Here is a 26531-nt window from a genome sequence, read left to right as displayed (position 1 = left end):
TTTTATACTGACACTCGGAGAGAAAATATTCTGAAGATTATTTTTTTTTTTTTTTTTTTTGTTCGTCGGTGGATGCGCCCGCAGGTTTAATTTTGCTTCGAAATCAAATCGCGAGACTTACATTTATTATAAACAACAACGATTCGGATTTATTCGAGCCGGAAACAGACGACGAGTTTTTTTTTTTTACGGTTTTTACCCTCAACTGCATGTACGGAAATTTTTGCACGTGTCGACCATTCGTGAATAATAAATGTCGCAAAAAACGGAGTGCCACGTCCTCTCCTTTCCAAGAGTAAAATTTAATTAACTCATTGCTCATTCAGGGAAAATGAATGCGGAAAATTAATAGTTTTGCATAGATATGATAAATATGTAAAATACGTAAAATACGTGTTTTTTTTTTGTTTTAATGTATATTGCTATAACTGTGTTAAGAGAATTCGAAAATATATCACCTACTCTCAAAACGATTCAAACAAAGCGACAGATTTAGCTTGAGCGAAAGTCATTTTTAAGTTGTGTCGTCCGTCTTTCTGGACAATTCTAATGATTTACGAAGCGATACACGATCGCCTCGAGAGGCCAATAAAAAATGAAATAAAAAAATATCTTAAAAATTACACTACACCAGGCTTGCGCGTAATCTACACAGTCGCGAGTGAATCCGTGCAAGAGAGACACAATGATTAATGATCCAAGAGAGAGAGAGTTTCTCGACTATACATATATATATAATAAAAAAAAAAAAAAAAAAAGAAATCAATCCAGCGATGGATTCACACAACTTTTTACGTGTATATGCACTTGTATATGATGCAGAGGGCTACCATCGGTCAAAAAAGAAAAGCGTCAGTTCGCAAAGATGTCCTTCATGCAGGTGAGGGTAATAATGAGGGGTGTAACAAAAGCTTCTTTATATATGACAAAAAACACAAACAACATTCCAACACATGTGGAAACGAAAGTGTGCATTCCTCTTATATATGTATATGTATATATATATATATATATATATATATATATATGTATTTATATCCTATATATATGTATATATATATAGACATACATATATAAATATACATATATGTACTTCTTTCCCTCGTAAGTGTGAAACACTATATCGCAAACTATCGTCAAACGAGGTGTCTGATCCAAACGTAGAATAAGAAAAAATCAGAGAAACAGAGAGAAAGAAACAAGAGGGAAGAGTGAGAACAAAATTACAAGAGAGAGAGAAAAAGAGAGAGAGAGAGAAAATGAAAAAAGAGAAAAAAACGAGAAAAATAGAGAGAAAGAAGAAACCGGAAAGAGAGAAAGAATGAGCGAAAAAAGAAACATGCACGCGCGCCGTGGACTCGAAAGCGCCGACCAAAGCGTTTTGTTACACCGCTCGTACCGACTTTGACCTTACATAAATACATAGATCATATGTATACAACATATAATGTTTATATATATATATATCTATTTATAATATATATGGCATAAATTTTATATTTTTGTTTCTCTAACAATATCGTCCCATTGCGCACCGAAGAGGGGCGGAGATATTCGCGCCGATCCGTGATTCGCAAAATTCACGCCGTCGCAAGACGTCGCAACGCAACGCAAACGTTAATCCCGAATAATCCTCGTTGAATGGGTGTCATTTTCTTATGTTAATATTATCAGAACAGGTCACGGAGAGTCGCGCGCGCGCGCGCTATCTCGTTACCAGACTTATACCCGTGACATTAACGTGAACTTTGAGCACGGGTCAGCGCGGGGACATCCAACTGTATGTATATATGTATATATATATATATGCGCTGCGCGCTACGAAATTGACGTTGCCAGACACACAGAGTGCAATTTTCCAAAAATTTTCTTTGTTAAAAAAAAACCGCATTGTCGCGGTAACAAATTTTTGGCGAACATTTTTTTTTTTTTTGAATTCACGTTTTCTCGCGATATTAAATTTTTTTTCTTTCTCGATATACCGCAACGATATAATGTCAATTTCGCAGCCATTTACGTGACACTCGCGTGCTGCAAGTGTGATTTATATAAATCCTAAAGAAAAAAGAGAACATTATATAGTATATAATATATATATATATATACCATGCGACTATGTATATAATCAATGTCCTGTTGCCTGTTGTTGCAACAAACGTACAGGAGATTCGTATTATATCTACATCAACAATGCGAGATATATATAAGCGACTTAAGATGGCAAAACATCCCCTTATACATGTGAACAAGACGCGAAGAAGGGTAATGTGTCTTGTATACATCTATATTCGGACCGAGTACTGTACATGTTTTTTTTTTATATATATATATAACTGCATATATACTTATTATATTGCGCGATCATCTTCCGCGACATCTTTCGGAACAAGTTCCGCGAGAAAAATTAACAAATTATGTACACAAAAAAACGTGCTTGTCGGGGCACGACGCAGAGAATTGCGATCTAAAATAGAAAAAAAAAAAAAAAAAGAACGAAAAAAAAAACAAAAAAGGAAGGAAACCATACTTAGAGAGATGTGCGAACATAAGCAGATGTAAGTACAGAGTATTTACACACGAATGCTACGTCACATCAAGACATATCGAAATTATATAATCAGAACTGAATCGCACATTTAATATATATATATATATATATATATGTATATATATGTATTAAAATTAATATAACAATATATTACTTCAATCCTTCTGTCGAAACTAAAATCGTATATGTACAATAATCAGAGAGAAGCTTCTACAACGATTATAAATTTGCTCGACGTCGCAAACGCTTTTTAGATTGAGATTCACAAGTATTTCGGTCAGGTACAGAATATATATCGTCGAAAATTAAATGTTCATTCTCAGGTACGAAGAAAGAGAAAAGCGTCTCACTTGAAGCCGTCGTTATCGTATAGTGCGTGTTTTTTGGTTTTGTTTTTTTTTTTTGGTTTTTTTTTTATTTTATTTTATACTGACACTCGGAGAGAAAATATTCTGAAGATTNAAAGAATCTCAATCCAGGAAAAAAAATTCCTCGATTTGATCTTTTATTCGAGATTTGAACGTTGTTATGCTGAAAAAAAAAGAGTTCTCGTTGCGCGCACCGAGAAAAGAACCGACGCGCGAAAACAGTGCAGTAATATGTCCGGGTTTACAAAGACGCGCTGCGAGCGCAAACACAAAGGTCGGATGTTTCTCGGTACGCTAAGCAACGTTATATCTGAATTCTCCTTTCATCGTAGCAATAAAGGATTAATAAATTTAATAATAGTAATATATATAATGTGTATTATGTGTCCGTGTGTCCGTGTGTGTGTGTGTGTATGTGTATGTATTGTACGTGCTCGTGTATACGTGTTACAACCGGTGAAAACCTCTGTGTAGGGGATCCGCACCTCTCTGTAATGCGCGCAACAATGTTGCAATTTCTGATCGAATTTCGAAATCGAGCCGCGCGACCTTTCGTTTTGCTCGCTTAACGGAAATAAAACTATGCCGCGCGCAACACGGGGTTTCGGATTAACATGATCGGAGTTACGCTGATTTAACTTCAAAACTGCTTGCCGCTTTGAGCACGATTCGGATTCTGCTTTCACTCCCTTTTACCGATTACCCGCGCTCCCCGAGTACGTATCTTGCATTAAACGGCGAAACGTGATTGCGAATATGAGGCGGAGCATCCGCGATGGAAACGTGATTGCGAATATACAAAGCGAAGTATATAGCGTTCGCATAAACGTGTCTCTATCGATTCCGGAGATTCCCGAAGAAAAAAAAAACAAAAATCTACGCAAATATTCGCGGATTTATGAATAAATTAATAAAAAAAACTTCGTCGTCATTTCGTTTTGTGAGAAATAATCGAATTTCAGCGAGAAAAGTTTTGCAAAACGCGAAAGAAGATTCCAAAAAATCAATTGTCCGGCGCGCGAAACAAAAACTGAGCAAACAAGATTTTTGTTGAGAAAGATTTGTGTAGCGCACGGTGTCAAACATTGAATCATCCATGTGGGTTTAAATATTTTCAAAAACTGTCACGCGGACAAACAACTTTTTGAAAAAGTGCTGTTGAAAATTTCGTCGTAAACGAGTGAGCGCGCGTATCCGGTTTATAAAACGTTATCCGCGCGCGATTCCATTTGATCGTGTTAGAAAACTGAAAATTGAAAAAAAAAAACACTCGCGCCACTTCCGTTTCAATTTAATATACACCGTGAAAACAAATAAAAATCTACCGATCGGCGTGCGTTAGTAGACGTCGACGGAAAAACAAAAATGAACAAAAGATATTACGTAAAAGTTCCGTGTTTATTTTCGCTCCCGCTCTCGTGTAATTAGTTCAAAACGCAAACACGGAAGTCGGAAGAGAAAGTTCTTGTCGCTTCGCGCGTCCGAGAATTTCAACGTTTCCACCAAGAACTTGCGCTCCTGCGGATGAGGAGGAAGCTCGAGCGCTAATTACCGAAACTTCAAATACGGCCGGACGTAGAGCCATAGCAAAATTCGTCGTCGAACGTGTCCAACTATTCGGGAATATTGCGCGTAAGCTGGCGCACGTAAACCCGCCCGGATACCAGTTCCCGTTCTCTCCGTCATCAATGTTAACGAAGATTAGTAGATTCGAACTATCTCGAAGTTGCGCCGTACGCGAGAAATCTCAAACGCGAACATCCTTCGTTCGATATAATTTCGTTTCAAAAGATTGAACAAAAATAAAACATTATTAAACACACACATTTCTCTATTCCGTGAGAAAGTAGAATAAAAAAAAGTGACCTATTTTTTTTGCATCGACTATTATCTACCTGTAATTATGAAACTTTCCGTTAATCAAAAAATTGTTAATCAAAAATTTCTAATTTTTAATTTCAGAGCAAAGAGTATGCTGCTACTATTTTTTTTTTTTAAATCTATTTTAGGCTCGTTCTATAAACGCTCTGTGTATCTTGTAACAAGTAGTCCAGAGAACATCTGTTGGAGAAATATATTACGATGTTATTTCTAAAAGTTTCTCGCGCGAACTACCGCGAGTTTTTGGCGGTTAGAAAATTCACGTGTGCACAATTGATAAAGGGATTTTAACATAATTCCGAGAGTCGTCTTTGTGTGTGAAAAGATCAAACTTTCCTTCTTCGTTGCTGTTCGGTGCGAAGCGCGCGCGAGACGTAATTATATATATATATATATGTTATATCGAATTATTTTCACACGCGCAACGCAAAGTGGACACTATTAACCATCTCTTCCCGTAAACCTCTTGTGTATAAAGCTCTTGGCGGACTACCTTAGATAGAATTACGCAGGGAACTGTAGACAAACTACGAAACTATCGATCGGGGGAAACTAATCGCATATCCCTATGTTCGTTATCGGGCCCGGAGAAACTTTCCTAATCGCTAAGAGCGGATAATAGGCAGAGAGAGAGAGAGAGAGACTTCTCGCGCTTTATGTAAGTAGACTTCGAAGTAGACCGCAATAATACGTTCCCTCGGCTTGCGAAGCGAAATAATGTAATGTTATGAATTTAACCGACCAAGTGCGAATATCGCGTGTCGTTATTTTTCGCGATTCCGCGCGATGATCCTATATACGCCCGTATATATTCTCAATGTTCCGGCAAATTGATGTTTCTCGCTTCAAGCTCTCAATTAGGGGACTACTCCCGAATTATCTTGGGACCGTGATCAGAAGACCGTGATAGAAACTAACGCAAACTATTTAAGCGATTGATAGATTACGCTTCGAAGCGTGTCCCTGGGTTACGATCTATATTAATATAGCGTAGTGTTGACTAGAAGATCGAATTTGATTTTGCAACAAATATTGCAACAACAGAGACGAACGTAATAAATACGAAATAAATAATCCGTTCTACAAAATAAATAATAATCCATAATATGAATCTCTTTTTTTCAGTAAAACAAATATAATATTTAAAAATTTTTTAAATATCTCTCTTCTATCATAAATAAAAATATAATTAATTACTTAGTGTGCTTATATTATTTATTTTTATTTAAAATCTTCTAAGAGGCTCTTTTAGTCGCGTTCTCGTATATTAAAACCAATCGTTGGATATAATTAAAAGTAGGTTTTTTAATAAAGAATATATTATTTAGGGTGAAAGCGCGCGTAATTCCCAGAGTTACAAGATACCTATCTACTTAAGTTTACTCATCTACTTCTAAGATCACGATATAAGGTCAGCAATATGGGAAGGCGTGTGAAAGGTTTATCCCGAGAAAAAGCCTGCACAATTACGACTAGAGAAAAAGGATGTGTTTCTCTATCATAAACGCGCGATCTAACGGGTGGTTTTACCGAAATCGATCATTGTTTTTTTTTTTTTTTTGTTTTTTTGGTTTTTAAGATTTTCGCGATCGCAACGCCGAGAGCGGATTCAGACGACGTCTCGGCGTGCTCTCGGTGGACGAGGAGGTGCTCTTGGACTTGTTCTTGGACGCTTTGGGCGTCTTCTCTTTGCTCGTCGTAGCCGCAGAGGTTTTCACAGGAGGTTTCCCGGATTTGTTCGCGCTACCTCCCGAGCTCGCGCCCGTGGAGGCCGCGCAGATCGCGGGCTTGCTGATGGACGCGACAGTGTTCTGGGAATGGGTTTGGGTGATGTTGGGTCTTACTTGTACCTCGCAGGGGGGCGGCGCGCTCCTGTAAGACGGCACGATCTTGAATGTCACCGATCCTCGTGCCTCCCGCTGAAACAGTCGAAGGGAGAGACCGGTTCTTTAGAAAAGCGATGCATGATTCATAGCGAGAGCGCGTCGTAACCTCGCGATTCCGATACGCATGAATCTATTTTCCGATACGAAAATCGTATTCGAGATTTCCAGAGAGAGAGTACCGCTTTCTCTCTCTCTCTTTCTCTCTTGTTTTATAATAAAAAAAAAAAAACAAAAATAAATAAAATCTACTAAAATCCAGTTATGTTTTTATTCTATTTAGTTTCTATTTAGTTTTACGTTATATTCGGTTACGTTTCTTGTCAAAGAAATGAAACAATAAATTCTTATCAAAGAAATAAAACAAATAAATTTCATTCGATTCGATTTATCTCGCGGTAATGTGATTTCATCACAAAAAAATGTTACATATTGTAGTTTTGTATGTGAACACTCACCAGAATCTTTTGTAAGGCATTAACGGACTGATTCTGAACCGGTATACCGTTGATCTCTCTGATCTCATCGCCGACGTGAAGAGTGGCTTGTCTGTGGATCATACCGCCGTGCATAATTCGCGCAACGAAGCACTGTCCGTCCTCGTTCATTTTCAGCGTGATTCCCTGCGAAGCGGCGGAACAATGCGAAAATGGATTAAATGCAGTGTACGCTCGACGAGGTCTCGGCGAGGTCGGCGAAACGGCACGTTTTCTCCTCCCCTCTCTGCCGCCTCGCCGCCGCAAAGTGCTTTCAAGTGCCACTCACCATCGGCTCGTCCGTGTTCTTTTGGAACTGCACCAGCCTGACGCGAGTGATCTTCTCGTCTAAATCGCCGTTCTGCCCTTCGAGGTCGTCGCCGCCGTTCAGATACGTGAGCATCGGCGGCGGCGTAACTCTGGTGGCTTCCTCACCGTAGACCTCATGGCTGGCGACATCATGCGCTTGCAGGAGCGCCTGGAACAGATCGCGGGGGCAAAATTGCAAATTAGATTCTCTCTCGACTGTCTTTCCGGACACACACACACACACACACACGCACGCACACGGAAGTTTCTCCTAATTTAACCGGTAGTCCAGGTCTACGTATTGTTTTGTTTTTAGTTAGTATGAATAGTAGATACGGTAATCGGAAAGGAAAAAAGAGAGAGGGGAGGGAAAGAGATGCACATAAATTTCCTCGGACGTGTTTCGTTCGCGATGCGGGAGCTTTTTGTGTAAAGCTCTCGACTTCGTTAGTTATTTTAGTTTACACTCGCACACACACACACAGTGGTGTGTGTGTCATAAATAAAATAATCCCCTCGATTGCGCAAAAAGGCAAACAGCGAAATATTGATTGCTGATTGTGTCCCTTCTGCAATATGCACGTGACGGGAATGTGAATATTGATCTCGTTATCGATGATAAAATAGATTGCTTTATCGCAGAGAAACGTATCTCGTGCGTAAACACGCACGTGAGAGAATGTGTTTGTTTATGAAAATGATGCGGATATATACGCGTTTGTTTTTTTGTTTTTTTTTCTTTTTTTAATCCAATCATCATTCTTTGAATTATCGGCGCACAATTGGACGCGCACTTGTAATTCCCGGTGTTTTACATGTTTGCGATAAATTTTTCATTCACGTGCGCACAAAAAACTTGATAAGCGCGTATCGCGCGCATCAAGGCAGCGCGCGCGCGCGCGCGCGTTTCTGCTGAAGATCGTAAAATATGCACTTTAATCTACATTTAAATTATCGACTTCCATTAAAATTCAAATTTGAATTTTGATTTTAATGACGAGCCGCGACACACACACACACACACACGTGATGCACAAATAAACAATATTTTACTTCACTGCGTACATAATAAATGCACTTAACAAACATCATGTTTTCGTTACGTATATTATGTATTTCGTTATTTCAACTTACAGATTCATATACGTGTGCCATGTATGTGCGAAGTCGTTCGTTTTGATGGAAGCGCGCACGCGCGGCGCGCAAGAAACACCTCGCGAACGATTTATCTCACTTACATATCGCGTTAAGAAAGCGCGCGATTTTTCATAATGACAGCTTTTTATCGACCTTAGTTAGAAGTGTGTGTGTGTGTGTCGGCGGCGCGTGCGATGCATGTGACGCGTACAAATGTCTCGGGAAGAAAGAATCACGGAGACTCGCGAAACTCGCGCCGACGACGACGACCGCGCGACTTAAATCTGCGACTTTCAACGCGAAGTTGCGAAAAATATACTCGACTCGAAACTCGACTGCTAATAAACATCGACTTTTTCGCGCGTGAATATTTCATATTCGAAATTTCATTTTGCGAAAAACTAACGGAGCCACTTCTTCAGCGAGTGTTTTGAAAATAAAAACTAAAATGTTTTCCCCAATTTTCCGCGAACCTTCAAACGCACGCGAGCGATCAATATTTCTTTGAAATAAATCACCTTGACTTGATTAAAAAATTTCATTATAAATCTAATTTTTTGATAAAATAAACACATTTCCGCGCGCGCACACACATCGTCGTATTAAACGTAGCGCGCAGTATATATACGCTCGACTTTGCTTGTCTTGTAAACCGAATTGGCTCGGCTGAAAGTTTGAGTTCTCTTCGTTACAGACGGCCGCCCAAAGTCCAAATATTAATCTTAATACGCGCGATCGAGTAAAACTTCCCACCGCGCTCGCGTATTATTACCCCACGACGGATTGTACATACAGACCGACTTTATGAGTGGCCCGGTTTGCGGGTTCAAATAATGATATTTGAATTCTCCAAGTTTGAACTGTGTTGACCGCAATTCAAGCTCAAAGCTTTAATCTATTATAACCGCCAAAACCGTATCGAGCAAGTTCAACGTTTCCGTTTACGTAGCGAGCACGCGGATCTTCGGTTTGACGACGTTTGCATTTGATATCCCGATTACCATAATTCTCGATCGATTGTCTTTCGTCGCAAACACCTCTCTTCATCTCTCTCGAAGAATTATGCAAAAAAAAAAAAAAATAATGACGAAACAAGATCAATTATTCAAATAACGCTTTTCCCGTTAGATATCGATTCGGTTTAAACCTACATTTTGTTATTGGCGTTCCGGTCTCGCTTAAGTGTATGTAGAAAACAGCCGGGTCTCGTGTATCGCGGAAGGTGTATTCGCATTCGGGATCATAAAAACGCTTTGTCCGTAAGTGTGAAGGACACTCGAAGGGACTGGGGGGTGTAGCGAGCACTCTCCCCGTCCAAGAACGAGGGAGGACTCTCGCTCACCTGTAAAACGCGGCCAAACTCATCACCTTCGACCCAGTTGACACCAGTACGACACACGTCTTTATTTCTCCTCTCACGCGCGTCTACTCTATATGCAAATCGCACATGATAAACACATATTTCAGATACGTTGAGAATACGAAGACAATGGCCGGGCGAGAGATGAAAAATTCGACGGTAAATCGCTCGCAACGACGCGTAATAATAAGAAACCAAAGAGAGAAGAGAGGTATCTCTGATCATGTATCGGAGAAATATTGTTATAGCGATTGAAATATTCTTGAGAAGGAAATATTCTCCCGTAAAAAAATGTTCCATCCGTCACTCGCGACAATTCTGGCTCGCGGGGCGAGCCAGGAGGCGAAAAAGAAAACGAGATAATTGTTGAAACAGACAAGACAAGATTTCTCAAACAAGAAATAACGCGTTAATCTTTTTGTATCTCTTTTGTCGCGCCATCTGCTCAAAGCGAGAGTCGCATAGCTAATTCAAGAAAAACGGAAAACGGTCTCCGGAGCGATTTTGTTGAGTTTTTCAATGCCGGTAATCAAATCCCGTTAATTACATTAGCGCTATTGGATATTCATTAATTGAGGACGACCAGATCGCGGTCCATTAATGTTTTTTTTTTTTTTTTTTTTTTCCCAGGAATCTATTAGAGGTGAAAAAAGCTATCAAATGACTCGATTCAATTGCGTCGAGAGCGCAATGAATATTCGTCTTCGTTTCTCTACTCTCTTCGCGTTTCTCTCGCGAATTTACGAAAGAAGAAGAAGAAGAAAAAAAAAGAACCACTCGACTTTCGGAATTTTAACGGCTGATGATTTCACTCGCGCGATTGTTGCACAATGTACCGTGTGTCAAAAGAGAAAACCGTTACGTTAATTCATCAAGTTCTCGTGATGCGCTCGCGCGGGAGAGATTTTCGCTCCCGGAAAACGTCGCATTACCATAATTTCAGAGTGCATAACATTGTTACGGAGCGCTGCGGAGTGTCCGTTCATTCTGTGCAGACACATTTGAACTTCAGATCCGACGCGCGGTCTTTTATACATACGCGTGTCTCTTTCGCGCGAACACGCGGCCGGCTCCGCGATTTTGACATGAGAAATGGCAACGCGCAGCAAATAAGACATATATATCCGACACGCGTATATAAACGAGAAAAAAAGTGGGAGGGGGATCGCGGAAATTCTCGAACTAGGAAATACTCCGGTGTGTTATCGCGCGCCGCGTCGAGATAATTTATTTTACATCCACGACGTCCAAGTGAACTAGACGTGGTTCTCGTAAATCAAAAATTAACATCAATCCATAATAGTGATTCAAAAAAAAAAAAAAAATCTACAAATTTGCCGTAGAATTTTTTTGTTTCTCTCGTTCGATGGTCTTTTCCTCTCGCGATCGTCGCGCCGATTAACATCGTGTAAAAAATAATAACGTCGGTCAACGAGCGATATAAATGCAATTGCGCGAGCTGAAAGCGGAGAGAGAGAGAGAGAGAGAGAGAGAGAGCGTGATAACACACCGCGTGATGTTCTAATATGTATCGAGGAGATTTGATTTTCGCCCGCCGCGATAACAGCGAGATTGTTACGTGCAACTTTATCCCACCCTCCTCTTCCTCCTTCCCTCTTCGCTCCAATATTGACGCGCGCGCACTTCACAAGCCGGTCCTCTCTCTCTCTCTCTCTCTCGCCGGATTCGAGGATAAAATAATATTGCTTCATGCAAATTGGAATGCGATGTATCCGCGGCGGAGGCGGCGGTGGCGGCGCCCCTCGACGTCATTCGTATATAGTCCGGAAGCCAATTCATCGGTTTCTGCAGTGTGACGGCGAAGAGGGGATGTGCGGTAAACCGCGGCTGCGGGTTGCTTCAATTGCGGTACATATAAGCTCCGTGTTAAAATTTATAATCATTCGTCTTGCGCGAACAAATGGGCGCGAACGGATCGCATTGGCGCGATAGAATTCATTACGAGTCGTTCATCAGTTCCATCCATTCGCGCTATTCGGCGTCATCGTCGTCCGCATAATATGCACGCCGGGAATGCCTTTTCGGGGTAAAATATTCCCGCTCTTAGGAGAGATATATACGGACGAGGTGGAGGGAAAGAAGAGAGAGCGCGGCGCTAAATCGACGAAGAGGAAGGAAGCGACTTAATCGCGGGATTCGGAAATCCGATTCAATTATCGTTTAGCGACGGAATATCCGTGGCTATTCCTGCAAGAATAGTTCTCTCGCATAGGAAAGAGGGAGGGGGAAGGTGAAAAAGAAGGAAAGAGACACTAAAATTCAATTATACGCGTAAATCTGCTGCTCGAGAAATCACAGAGAGAGAAAAGACCGAAGAATTATTATTAAAATCTATACAGTGTTGTAAGACTATACGTTTATTCGAGTTTTTTTGGTTTTTTTTACGAAACTTTTCAATCTCTTCAAACGCTTCCGCGAAAAGTGGAAAGTATTTTTAAAAAAAAATTTCTTCTCTTATTTACTCCGTTGTGAAAAAAAAAGTTACTTTAGATGCATAATAAGTGAAAACAAAAGATGTTATCAATTAATGTTCAATAACACAGAGTAGATAAAACAAAAAGAAACTAAACACACTTTATGTGTAATTTTAAACTTCTTGGCTAAGTTGAAATTTAAATAAAAGTTTTTAATTTGACACCAAATTGTCATTCGCTGTTGGTAACTCGTGGGAAGTTACGCGCAAGAAGACTGCTCTCTTGATGAAACTTTGCCAAGAGAGAGACAGAGAGAGAGAGAGAGAGAGAAAAAAAAGGACTTAAGTCTAAATTGGTGAATAACCATGAAAGGAATGTGCGATAGTTTCGGAAGACTTAATCCTGTTTAACTTGTTCTTTGCAATATGCTAAATTGCAATTTTCAACCATCAAGAAACAATATATATATATATATATATATATATTGTATATAATACATACGCTCCGGGAAAAACTTGTACATCTTTTTGAAACTTTTACCGCGTTGCACTTTCGTTGATGAAATATTAATAAAAAAGTTAACAAGACAACATGGTTACAGTGAAAACAATGTGTTGACTTGTCAGTGCGTAGCTCGTGAAAAATAATTTTCAGTTCGATTGTCGCGTAGCGTAACACAAATGTTTTCACAAATGTTGCAGATATACACACTGCAGGAATTCACGTTCGGACTTGTCTGATATCATAAAAAAAAAAAAAAAAAAAAAAAAAAAAAAAAAAAAAAAACAATAATAAAAGCTATTTCTTTAAAATTCTTGTCAATACTATACATGTATTTTCACGAACTATTTTGCTAACATTAAAATTGATCATTAAGGCCCAAACTCTGGATGTTCGTGCAAAACAAATATACAAATATACAAATATATACATATATGTATATTTATATTTATATTATTTCAATGTAAATTTTTACAACTGAATTTTTGAATTGAAAATTCGATTCTTTAATTTATATATAGGATGCTGTGCATCACACATATATGAGAAATGCTCGCTAAAAACATATTTCGCTACATTTCGACGCGGAGAAAAATATACAAACAGGATCGCGATCTCGACACAACAAATAGCCGAAGCGTCGCGAGAGATTCTTCTCGATTTGTGCGACATCGACGCTCTTGTAATTTATCACCTGATATCCGAATCAACTGGATCGGGTCTGAACCGCGGTCGTGTTTGAACAAACGATGAGAATTACGAGCCACACGATCGAATTACCGTCTTGATTCGATCGCGCTCAAGGGAATATCATTTTCAATTACGCATCCGCAGTTCGTTGACTATAGATATCTGACAATTAACACGCAAATGGTCCCTCGTCTCGTCACCGGGGATGTAGCCGGTGATTGTTACGTTGTTACAACATTAGTCCCTTTGATCATCTGCTATTATCACCGGTGGCTATAACGTATGTGTGTGTATGCAAGCTGCTTTGCCGTTGCAACAGCAACCTTTTGCGAACAAACAACGAAAACAACCTCTTGTGCTCTTTCTCGGAGCCGCGGGAAATGATGCACTTCTTCTGTTACAAAGGAGTGGCGACACAAGAGGCGTGTGGACATCCTTCGATGTGTTGCCCGGGTGTGTTTCTTCGGGATGTAAAAGGAAGAGAACCAGAGAGAGAGAGAGAGAGAGAGAAGAAGAAGCGAGAGATAAAAATCGACATATTTGTGGAAATAGCGCCGGCGTTTGTCGATTGTGACGCATAGCCGCGATTCGAGCTGCCAGCGCCCGTTGGTTTTCGGCGATTTATTTCCGGTGAATCGGCTCCGTCGAATCTCTTTCCCCTCCGTCGTTAAACGTGCTCGACGAATTATCGCTCGGCTCGCATCGACATACACGGCGCCTTTCTCTCGAGTGGTGGTGGTGTCTCGCATACTCCCCCAGGCGCTGCTTCTCGATCGCTCGCAAACAGCGCGGATCGATGTCGGGGAACATATTGGAACGTATTCACCGTGTTTTGAAAGAGAAGTGTGATAACAACACTAGCGCGCGTGTGATGTGAACTCGTGTTTGGAACAAGAGATCTTATATTGCGCGCGCGCGCGCGTATTCCGCGAGCGCGCGGAATTCGATCGAAAATTTTGATTAAACTGTTATCATCCAATCGTTTCATTTTGGCAAATGAGAAACGTCACGTGTGTGTATGTGTGTATCAAAGTTCGTGAAATATTTTATGTATTTCGCGTTTATTGCAAATTAAATGTCGACGGAGCGGAAGGAGAAAGCAGGAAATATAATAAATTTAATAAATAAAACGCGTATCGCAAAAGAGTGTGTCGTATAAATGAAACTTATCACTTCTCGATACAAACGGAACGGTCATCTCGCGCGTCTGTGCGGCGCGCTACTTTAAAAAATCTCTTTATTCATAAAAAGTCAAAAGAGAGGGAGAGAGTGAGAGAGAGAGAGAGAGAGAGAGAGAGAGAGAGAGAGAGAGAAAGGAAAGAACGATAAAATTCCTATTATAGTTAATAATTGTGCTGCCAGCGCGTCGCACTTTCAACAAATGGATTTGTTTCTCAGAAAGAGGCGATATATATGAGGCGTAACGTTGATTCGCAATCTAGTAACGCGCTTTTGTATTCGTCCAAGTCCCGGACTTGAGCCCCTGGCGTGGCGGCCATTTATTAACTCTTTTTTTATCTCTCTCCCACGCCCCACTTAATTTCTCTGTCAGCGGCAGGAAGAATAGAGGCGTTATATAGAATAAAATCGAGAGACTGGACTTGACCCCAGTGGTTTTTTTTAACGCTCGCTAATGAACTGGCGTCGTTAAAAAATTTATTATTCCTCTCTCGTGAAGAGAGAGAGAGAGAGAGAGAGAGACAATATTCCGGGGGCTTCACAGTCGATGCAGTCGATAATGAGGCGCGTTACCTCGCATAAGTACACGTCCGTATCTGAGAAACGCATATTGACATGTCTGTTCTCTGCGCTCTCGTGAATCGCCGCGGGAAAACACGTCTGATTTATGTTTTAAAACAATGCCGCTGGGAAAAAAATTTCTAAAAAATAATCTCCGATCTCGTGACTTTTCGCAAAAAAATAATCAAAGGTCAATTTTCCGACAAATATTCACAAATGACTCTTTTAAGTAAAAAATACATTATATACATATATTATTACGTAAACTAAACAAAGAATTAAGTACTTGAAAAATCAAACACTGGGCGTACGTGAAAAATAATATATAAATATAATAAATATAATCAATATATAAAAAAATACATAAATATATAAATATATAGTAAAAATATAAAAATATATTTTTAAACGTGTAAATTAATCAATTTTTAAGTTGAACGGTGTATTGTTAAAAAATATATACGTAGAAAACACTCTAGTAAAATAATCTAGAGAAAAAAAAGAGAGAAAAGTCTCGTTATATACTTATGTAATTTACACACACAGGGTGTGCCATCTAACTTGAGCATTTTAAATATCTCGCTTTTTTTTATGATAGAAGAATGCCGAAGAGTCATTATTCAGTTCGAGGAGACAAATACTGTAATAAACAAAAACTTTTTGGATTCGTCTTGACCTTGCCTATCATATCGCGAGAATAAAATTATATACTTTCATATAAAACAATAGCAACGACCTTGAAATCCTAAAAAATATGATCTCGAGAAAAATTTCTTGTTTATCACAGTATTTGTCTCCTCGAACTGAATAATGATCCTTTTCGGTATCCTCCTATCTAAAAAAAAATAAGCAAGATATTTAAGATGCTTAAGTTAGATGAGACACCCTGTATAATTATATAAATTACGAACACACATTTTCCAAAGGCAAGTGTGCATACGTTTCACGTAACACATTGATTAGATAATGAATTTTGCGCGTGCAAATGACTTAGTAGTGTGACGTATCAGAGATAATTAGAACGTCGTCTGCTTAATTGTAATGGATAGCAAAATGGAAGCGTCGATGTATATACACGTTAGGGTGACAAATCGTTGTCTCAATTACGCTCTTTGACAATATACAGGGTGTTTCAGAACTATGGGATCAAACTTCTAGGGGTTATTCAGTGCAACAGTAGAAAANATTTGAGTATAGGGACCCATGTCCGGAAAAGTGTCACTACCGCACTACGGCCCTAAGACGCGTTAAAATTTAGAAAGACGATGAATTGCCTAANATCGTCTTTCTAAATTTTAACGCGTCTTAGGGCCGTAGTGCGGTAGTGACACTTTTCCGGACATGGGTCCCTATACTCAAATGTTTTCTACTGTTGCACTGAATAACCCCTAGAAGTTTGATCCCATAGTTCTGAAACACCCTGTATAGGATGTATATTGAGAATTAAGTTTCTCTTTTACGCGTGATTGCTTTTTGTTTTTTTTAACTTTGCCATCAACGGCGTTTCAAAAGTTTCTGATAACGAGAATTTTTAACTTTGCGCTCTCCGAAACGCGCCTCTAATTAAAATACCTACTGCGCCAAGAGCTCTCTCAACAATATCGTGTTGCGCTACACGCAGTTACGCTAAACTGTTTTTCCAATTATTTTCTGCAATTCGCGGAAAAGATGGAATTACAAGGACCCGCTCTTCACGATGTAATTTTATTTTACAATTTTATTCGCTAAATAATACGCGTTTCGACCGAAAGTACCGACTGACATCCGCTGAAACGTTAAAGCGCGCTGTAAAAAAAAAAAAAAAAAAAGAAAAAAAAGATAAAGATATTATATTGCTACGCATATGCAATTCTCGCGGTTCATCGGAGTACAAAGCGCCGTCACAAAATGCCGGATTAAATTCGCGAAGCAGTTCATTCAACGTATAAATTAGATCGTTCGGTATGCGCGTTTAATATAAACGTACATCTTAAAATAACAGAACGTAAAATTTTTCATGCAACTCGTTACGGAAAAATCTGAACACGACAGCCGAGAAGTTATTGCGGCATACGAGATGAGGGAAAAGAGAAGCGCCCGCCCCCGGAGAAGATGTGAAAATTAATTAATTCGCGCGTTATTAAGCGTTGCCGTCTTCGTAATCGCGCGCGCGAATAATAACAACCGGAGTAATAATTTTTGGAAGCACAAAGAACAACGGGAAAAAATTTCGAAAAAACGAATCGACGAAAACCGCTTTATCTACTCTCTCTCTCTCTCTCTCTCTCTCTCTCTCTTAGCACGCATCGTGCGCAGGTGCAATCGCGAAACGACATAATGCACTGCCTGGATGACTTCCGTTTTGTTTTGTCTCGAAATATATCCTGTACGGATACCGTAGAACCGCGCGGTGTACGCGTTACTGTTACGTGCAACGCACGCGGATATGCATGCATGCGGTAATGCGATGAATATGAGGCACGAAGCGTGCGAATATACGCGTCATCCGGGGAACGGCCGTTACACTTTTTGACGTTTTCGCGGCCATTCCTCATCGTATTATATTATATCCTACCTGGGATATCTCTCTTTCGCGTGAGAATTCATAAGCGCGAATTTATTCGAAAAATACACATTTCATTAAGAAACGAAATCTACATTTAAATTCCGTTTTTTGTTTTTGTTTTTTTTTTTATTCTGTTTCTTTTTAAATTTTTTTTCAGTTTTTACACGTGTACTTCAGGAGCGCGGAAACGAGCGGTCGTTGCAAATTAAAATAAGTAAACCCAAACCCCTTTGTAAATGTACTACTATACACGTTTCCTCGTGGAATTTAGTTCTTTTTGCCGAAAAATTCCGAAACCAGAGACGCGAAACTCGCTCTTGGTGAACGATATTACGTTTTACGAATTCCAGGAACGACCGCGTGCGCGCGCGCGCGCGCGCGTGCACGTTTGGCGCAAATATTATTCTACGTTTCTGCTGCGCGTGCGGAAAAAGAGCGCACCGTGTACGTAAGTAGTACAAGCGAACGGCTACAAGGAATCTCGCGGAACGCAAAGTGGAAGTAGGTGAGGCGCGCGTACGCAAACAGACAAGGCGTCCTGCTTGCCGATGCGAGGACTACTACATTCGCGGCGCGATGGATCAACTTCCGGCTTTCAATAAACTTGTATCGCGCGAACCATTCAACGCAACCCGTGTATGAGAGCGTACCATTTCCCGTATCCTATTTTCGAGTTTACGCGGAGGCAGCCGTCGTTGCGCGCCACGACGTCGCCAGGAAAATTAAATACCAAAAAAGCGAGACTTCGCGCGCACGTACTTAAAAAGCACTTTGGAAATAATGACCGCTATTCGCGGTGTGTGCGTAAACCGAACGATTTTATTTAACACACAGTCTTGGATTATTTTTTGCATATTGAGTTTCTCGCTCGAGACTATATTTTTGAGACAAGGAGTCTGTTTGCAAAAATATAAATATCGCAAGTAAATACGACGCGCACATAAATAATTTGTTTAGGATCTTTTTTTTATAAATTTTTGTCCGCTTTCTTTTTAACTCACATGATTGTTAAGTTTTAATTAATTTGTTTCTGGCTAATTTTTTAGAAGAATACATGTTTTATAAAGTAAAATATATATGAAATATCAATATATAAATATATACATTATAAAAGTAAGTTACAAACACAAGAAAAAAATAATACCGATACGCGAAGAGAAGTTAAACGGTAAAAATTATGCCGATAATACATACACATAGACGCACAGATAATTTTCTTCATAAAACATTGTAAACATTTCACAGCGCACGTGAGGCAAGTAATATTGCTATTGTAAACTTCTTGGCGATTTAAATGCCACGAGTATTACCACCGCCGAGCTAGAAAATGTTAAATATCACGTCGTCGCGGTGAAACCGCGGGAATTTACGCTGTGAATTTTTACAACACAAAGCACCGAAAATACCGTTGATAATACAAAAGATAAGCGCGATATTGTTCGAATATCGAGACAACATATTGACGATATATTGCAAATAAAAGTAAAATTTATAATATTATTGTACAAACAAGCCCTAATAAATTGACATTTTGCTAAGATCTACATATTACGTTGTTTTTGAAAAAGAAAAATAAATAAAAAAAAGAGAGAAAAATGTACAATAATGTACAATATCGAACAAAAGCTGAGCGAAGTAAAATCACAATTAAATTGATTGACATTTTTATTTTTTCAGGTGCGCAAGTTAATTAAGCGACAGTTTAACGCGTCGTTGCAGAAAGCGATGCGTGCGAAAACATCAACGCGAAAAGTTACCAAGTGATTCGAGAATATAAACAAGCAGCGCCAGGGAGAAAAGACCATTGGCGTTTTTCCCGTGATTGCAAACTGCAAACTAAATTGTAACTGGAAATTACAATCAATTCTCTCTAATAATGTTCCGGCGATACGTGTAATTAGAAGCTGGAAATAATGTAAAACGCATTACCCAATTCAATAAACGAACTTGTTACCACGCCATAGGACGAATATAACGTTCCTCTCACGTTGGACTACTACTACTCTATACACGTTGAAGCCGTGTCCGATATTAATTAGTTCAGCAGCACATATACGTACGTATATATGTGTATATATACATATATATATATATATGTGTATATACATATATAAAAAACAGTATTCGCGGATTGCGCACGAGAAAAAAATTTTAATCGAATGAAACTGAGAGAAATGTAATTTTACAAATCGCGTGTCGCACAGTGTTCATTTGTTCCCTCGTGATCAATATTCGCCATGTGACACTATGTTGATTTCCTTCTTTAAATATTTTGTTTCAATCATATCGCAGTAACAAAAATATATATATTGCGTATTAAAAACGCTGTGTTTTATTTTCAACTGGATTTTCTGGTGTAATTTTTATTCCAAACGCGGGTTAATAAATAAAAATAACAAGTTGACCATTTGTCGTTTGTCAAACTTATTCGCGAAATATCATCGGTTTGTAAGATTAATCAGTGTACAAAGCAATCAGTGTGTAATCGTAATTGAACGCACTAATGCATATTCATGTTGCACTGCTGATTTTGTACCATTGTGCGGGCGTTAACGTCTCTCTCTCTCTCTCTTTCTCTCCCTCTCTCTCTCTCTCTCTCTCTTTCTCTCTCTCTCTCTCTCTCTCTGTATTGTCACCTCTCTTTCTTGTTACAATCGCGCGTTACTTTTGTCCTTGGTTATGTCGCTCGAGTTTTCGAGCGGCACAATGTTGCTCGTGACCTTAACGACTCGACCAATTATACGAAACTTCGCCCGTGTATTTACCGGCGGAAACAAAACTTTTCTATTTCCGCGTCGTCAACAGCCGCTGAACTTGCAGCCGGGCGCGCGGTTTTTCCAACAGCGCGGCGAAAGTTACCGAAACAAAACCGGGACGAAACAAGCGAACGGAATTGTCGTGCGCGACACAGTATTTAAAGTCGCGAGGGAAACGAAGTACTCTCGGCGCATTACCTGCAATTTCGCTCGTACAAAACGACGTGCATTTTAAAATCTACGATAACTTCCGCCGCGCGGTTTCCCGCTCGCGACGAGGAGAGAGAAGAGAGAACCGCCGGCGCCGGGGCAGTCACTCCGAGATTATACCGAGTTTCTCTCCGCAGTCGAAAGAAAGTTTGATATGCAACCGTCCAATATTTGACGTAACTACTAACTCCGTAAACAACTATATACACAGTCTTCGGCGCGAACGTTAAACAGCGTTGACGTTTGCGCGCGTTTTCCGAATCCGAAAGAAAGTCAAACTTCTCGCCGTACTCCTTAAGCGCGAGACACGGTTTTAACCGTCAAATATCATCGCAACAAACTCGACGTTAATTCTTGACACGTAGAATATGTCTGTCTTAAAATACACAACGCGAAACATAGTTTGTACATAATCCGTAAATTATGTATCAAAGCAAATTAAGAAAGTTGGAACATTTAATATTTATTTTTTATTATACAAAGTCTTTTTTTTTTTTTTTTTTTTTTTTATATCATTACACATCAATTTTCTGCTCGCTAAAGCACTTCATGTTTTGTTTATTTATTTCTTCTGTGAAATTTATCATTACATCGACTGCATTATCTCCTCATTTATTCCCGATAAATAATTTCATTTTCGAGACTGTTTTATACATGAAATTTGTTAAAACGTAGATCTTCGTGATAATATATTGGATTTTCACAATATACGCCGTTCGCATGTGTCACATACAAACATGTAATTTCATGTACAAAAATAAATCCAACGTATAAATATACACATTTTCGAATAAATGAAAATTCAATTTTCCAATCGGCGCGATTATTTTCTTCGAATTCAAAAATTTCTTTCTCACAGATTCCGCATCGAGATTCGGCAGCGTGCTGTTTCGTTCTATACGAACCGGCACCGCCGTCGCAAAATAGACAACACAAAAGTGCGAAAATAAATCATTCGACGCGGAAACCGAACGCTCGAATAATCTCCGCGGGATTTATGCGTGAAGTGGTGCAAACGACAAGACAATTCTTTATATCAAATCGCGCGGCGGACGCAACCGGCGGGTGCCAGCCAGTGCACACGCGTGTGTCTCCGCAATAAATCTGAAATCAATTTTTCCACATCCCGGGTTTTTTTTTTTCGATTCTGATATCCCGACATTCGCGCGGGTAAGCGATGAGAGATGTCGGAGATCGCGGACTCCGACATCCGCGCTCGCGAAACTGTGCGGACGATAATAGAGAGCGGAGGAGCACAGAAGGAGGAGATAAGAGAGCATTGCGGAAGCAGTCGGAAGATGCGAAAGTTACGGGAGTTCGTTCTTCCGCGTTGTCACTTAGCCCCACGCGGGACTAATGGATACTCCTTGAATTCGCTTGATGGCGAACAATTATAAGAGAAGGATGGAGAACGAGCGAGGAAACGACGGCGGGACAAAGGAGTAGGACAAAACGTGGGAGGCAAAAAGCCGGAGACCGTACGTGCGAAATATGCATTGTCTTGAGTTTTCGCCTCCTCGGAACCGACAGCGCGTTTCGTCGGCTAGAAAATCACCGGATTTTCAGAATATATCGATGCGAGAGAAAGAGAGAAAAAAAGAAAGAGAGAGAGAGAGAGAGAATGCTGTTTTCTCGAGCGATCGTTAAGCGCACGCGCCGATTGATTTTTTTTTCTTCGCGAAACTTACGTTTACGAGGGAATTTTTAATCGCGAGAGAGAAACTAAGGCGCACACACGAGTGAGGCGTGTACGAGTATTTTCGTCGTGATTCGATCGATGGGCCAATTATTTTTACAACGCCTTAATTCACTTTGTACAGAGAGGGAGAGTTCGCGCATGGGGGAAAAAAATTCAATCGTTAGAGGTCCGCCGTCTTAATTGCGCTATTCGCGCATCTAATGATCGCAACTTGCCGAAGGTTGAAAACCGATAACAGAATCCCGAGAGAGAGAGAAGAGAAAAGACGCAATTTGCACGCGAAAACGCGCGCGTTTAAAAAAAAAAAAAAAAAACGAAGCGGATTTCGAAGAATTGTTGAATTTAAATAAATGATAGCGACGATGGCGCGTTCGCGATGCAGTTCAACTCGGCGCGATCTCGGCCAGCTTTCGCGAGCGAGAGAGAGAACCGAACAAATTGACGAATGCAAATATTTGTGTCGCCTAAACGACTATTAATCCGTGTTTAACGATGCAGTTGCGTCGGATAGATTCTGCTTAGTCAGGACCATCGTGATCGTACATTACATCGCGGCGCGGGTGATTCCACTTTACTGCGCGCGCTTTTATGTCAGAGCCCAGTTGTTGAAACTCTCCCCTGCATGGAGCAAACCGCATTAAACAGAGCACAAAGACTCAAAGTTATGTTGTATCGAGTATATATTGTAGGCAAAGAGGATTTTATGGTTTCTATTACAATCGAACAAACGTGTTTGTAAGTGTAACGCACACTCACTGTCCTGAGACGCGTTTCACGTAATAGAAACGTCGATATGACAAAACAACTGTGTGCGTGTGTGCGTAAATGCATATTTAATGCAATTACACTTCGTATGAAGATAACTTTCTATTGAATATTAAAAACTTTATATGCAGAGCAGACAAATTAATAAATACATGCAACGAGCACGAAAATCACCCGAAGGCGATACAAAAACCGCTTTCGGCGCTTTCGGCGAACATACAAGAAAATTATTATACATTTTCGCAAATTTACGTTTCCGCGCTCAGAGAGAATCTTTTTGTCGCTCTTAATTAATTTAATTAGCATTTACGGTAACCCAACACGCTCTTTTGTCAGAGCAGAAACTCTATTTAACACACGTAGTTCTTACAGATACAATACATTACGTCAATGTTAATAATAATTGCTATTAATAATTGCGTAGTATAATATCGAGTGATTACATGGTGTAATAATCACTATTGAAATGATAATATATATTAACTAATGTATAATAATTAATATCAATTACATTTCGTTGCGGTTATGCAACAAGAGCATTCTCCCGCACCGCACATGTTATTTGACGCGCGGTGAAACACCGCGACATTTTTTTTTTTTTTTTTTTTTTCAAACCTCGCAAACAATACGTAGTTACGACGCGAAAGAATCGCGTCTGGTGTTTTGAATTCAAACTTGTAAAACTTTGAAAAAGAAAAAAAAAAGCGCGCGCACGTGTGTTCTAACGCCGTGTGTCCAGTGTGTGCGTGCGTGCGTGTGTGTGTGTTCCGAAACTATCCTATTGCATCTGCGAATCTAACTATGCGCGCTTATATACGTTCGACGTGTTGCAAAACTCGTAAACGTAACAAAAAGCCGTAACGTTTCCTGGCGGGGTTGAAAAAGTTCTCAATTTAACTTTCTTCTATCCGGCAGTTCCATTACAGATACGTCTTGTACATACATCCGCATGCTCGTGGAAAGCTCTCGGCATTAAGGATGCGAAAGCATTGATAGCCGGCGGAGATGTGGCCCTTCCTTCCTTCCTCGCCCCTTCCACCCCTCTCTCCACCCCCCCGATAAGAATAATGCATTAAACCAACCAGGAATCTCGTGGCGCAACAACCCGTCGACCCGGGTTAATCCTTCAAATTAGATTTCTCGTATATTTAAAGGTATCGCGCGCGCGCGCGCGCCCGCGACACGTATAATCAGACTGTAAATTCAGGACTGAATGGCGGTTGAATTAAATAAACGCACAGATAACAAGCAGCTGACGGCACGAAGGAAACGGCAACGCTAGGTCCGCTTCAATGCAAAAGCCATTAGCAATTTCAACTCTCGCTACCTCCCCGTAAATTGAGCGCTTTTCGCGATGACTCAAATCCCGTAGAATAAAACAGTCTTTACGCAATTGAATATAAAACAAACAATATTCACAAATAACAAGCTGCAAGGCACAAATTGCAACAATGTTGAAAAGTTTCAACTTGTTTTAATGAAGCGGCGAGCAACATTTCGCTGTAACAATTTTCTTAAACCAAAAAAAAAAAAAAAAGAAAAAAGATAACTAACTCTGCGCGACGCATCTTCGTAGAAAAATACCTAAGCAGAGAAATGAATTTTCTTTGCAATTTGTTTTTTCGCGTTCAGAATGAATGTCGTGCGTAAATTTATTGCAATATTAAATGTATAATATAATTCTCCTGAATATGCCACGCAGCAACCCACTCAATGGAGAACAAAATTGTTTTGTGAATGAAAACCACACACAACTGATGCGATCGCAGAAATTCGACGGAAGAAAGGAAGAGGAGCGGACAATCAAAAAATCAGATCAAAGGTCGCGATTTTTGAAAAACTCGCTGGCACGGAGCGAGATTGTTATCGCCAACGCGCGTTAATAACCGTAAGTAAACGCGAATTGCCCGCATTGCGGAAAAAGCAAAAACGCATCCGTTTCGCGATATTATCTTGCGGATTCATCGAGACGATTAAACACAAACGTGTCGTGTGCGGCGAGCGCGGATTATTTTCGAGCCATTTGTTAAACGGTCGTTTGACAAAAAACGATATCAGGGCGATGTACACACACACACACACACAGGAAGCAACGCGGCCGTCTCCGTCCGTTGAGTCCGCCGTGCGCGAATGCAAAGCATAAAAAAAAAAAAGAAAAAAAAAAGTAGGGAAAGCAAAAAACGACTCCGCGTACCACCATCATTGATATTTAACGATCTGAAATCAAGGGAGGAAACGGCTAAATGGCGCTCTCGAACGATCAAAGGAGTTTTCGATGAACTCTCTCTCTCTCTAGTGCCTCCAATTACTGCTTACGCTCCGTCGTGTGCGCGTTCGGTCCTAAACTTTTAATATAAAACTAAAATTTATATTTTATACCACTAGAAAAATTCCGCGCGCTAGTATAAACTCTCGCATAAAATCGTTTATAAGATCTTTTTAACTTGCGCGCGCGCGCGCGCGTGTGTAAATGTTTAAACATTTCTTTTGATAAAAACAAAAATAAATGCAAAGACAATGAGAAATGCGAGAAAAAGTTTTTCTGCAAATTTTCATTTTACAACGTATTTCTTTCCTAAGAATTGGATCGTAAATAAATTACTAATATTTGCATACGTAAAACTTTTCGCTCTTTTATACGGTATTTTACGTGATAATATCGAGATTCTCTTGTATGAGTCTTTCAAAATTATATACACAATAAAAATTGGAGTGGGTTTCAAACATCCGTTCTATGTAATAAAAAAGAAGCGCTAAAAATGAATATTGCGTTTGTCACTTTTCTTTTTTCTCGTTTTTATAATCAAACTTTGTCAGCACGAGCCTCTAAGGATATCCGGCGAAATATCATTAAATATGCAACAACGTACTGCGCAACACACTTATATCCTTCGTATATATGTTAAATAACTTAACCGTGTACGTATACGCGTATAAAAAGTGTCATGTGTATAACGGGATTAACATATTCCTCGAAAAATAAATATCTCGAGCGGAAGATTGTGAAAAACAACTTGCGTGGAATAATTACGAATACTAATAAAAAAAAATAATGTAAGAATTACTACCGTACATGTATGGGTTACATAATATAATAACGATATATTATGTGTGTTTAAAAATAACGTAAGAATTAAATAAAATATACATTAGCATAATATAAATGTATTAATATAATATTAATATATTACTATGATTTGTTTTTTCCAATAAAAACGAAATTATTCA

General features: G+C 39.6%; 1 protein-coding gene across 9 annotated transcripts in view; it reads right to left on the bottom strand.

Moving 5' to 3' along the window:
- The window catches only part of LOC109852167 (peripheral plasma membrane protein CASK), a 197828-nt gene that overhangs the window by 20437 nt on the left and 150860 nt on the right, over positions 1–26531 (bottom strand). For 8 of the 9 annotated variants that reach the window (XM_020423066.1, XM_020423060.1, XM_020423065.1 and 5 more), the window contains 3 exons: positions 7446–7634; positions 7139–7303; positions 6648–6716 (listed from right to left, as the gene is read on the bottom strand). In XM_020423066.1, coding sequence (XP_020278655.1) covers positions 6648–6716; positions 7139–7303; positions 7446–7634 — 423 coding nt within the window. Of the gene's footprint in view, positions 1–6641; positions 6717–7138; positions 7304–7445; positions 7635–26531 lie in introns of all 9 variants that reach the window. The other variant, XM_020423062.1, reaches the window with a different exon arrangement.

This window comes from Pseudomyrmex gracilis, unplaced genomic scaffold, assembly GCF_002006095.1.
Source record: "Pseudomyrmex gracilis isolate BER0280 unplaced genomic scaffold, ASM200609v1 scaffold_25, whole genome shotgun sequence".
NCBI lineage: Eukaryota > Metazoa > Arthropoda > Insecta > Hymenoptera > Formicidae > Pseudomyrmex > Pseudomyrmex gracilis.
This window is presented reverse-complemented; position numbering and strand designations above follow the sequence as displayed.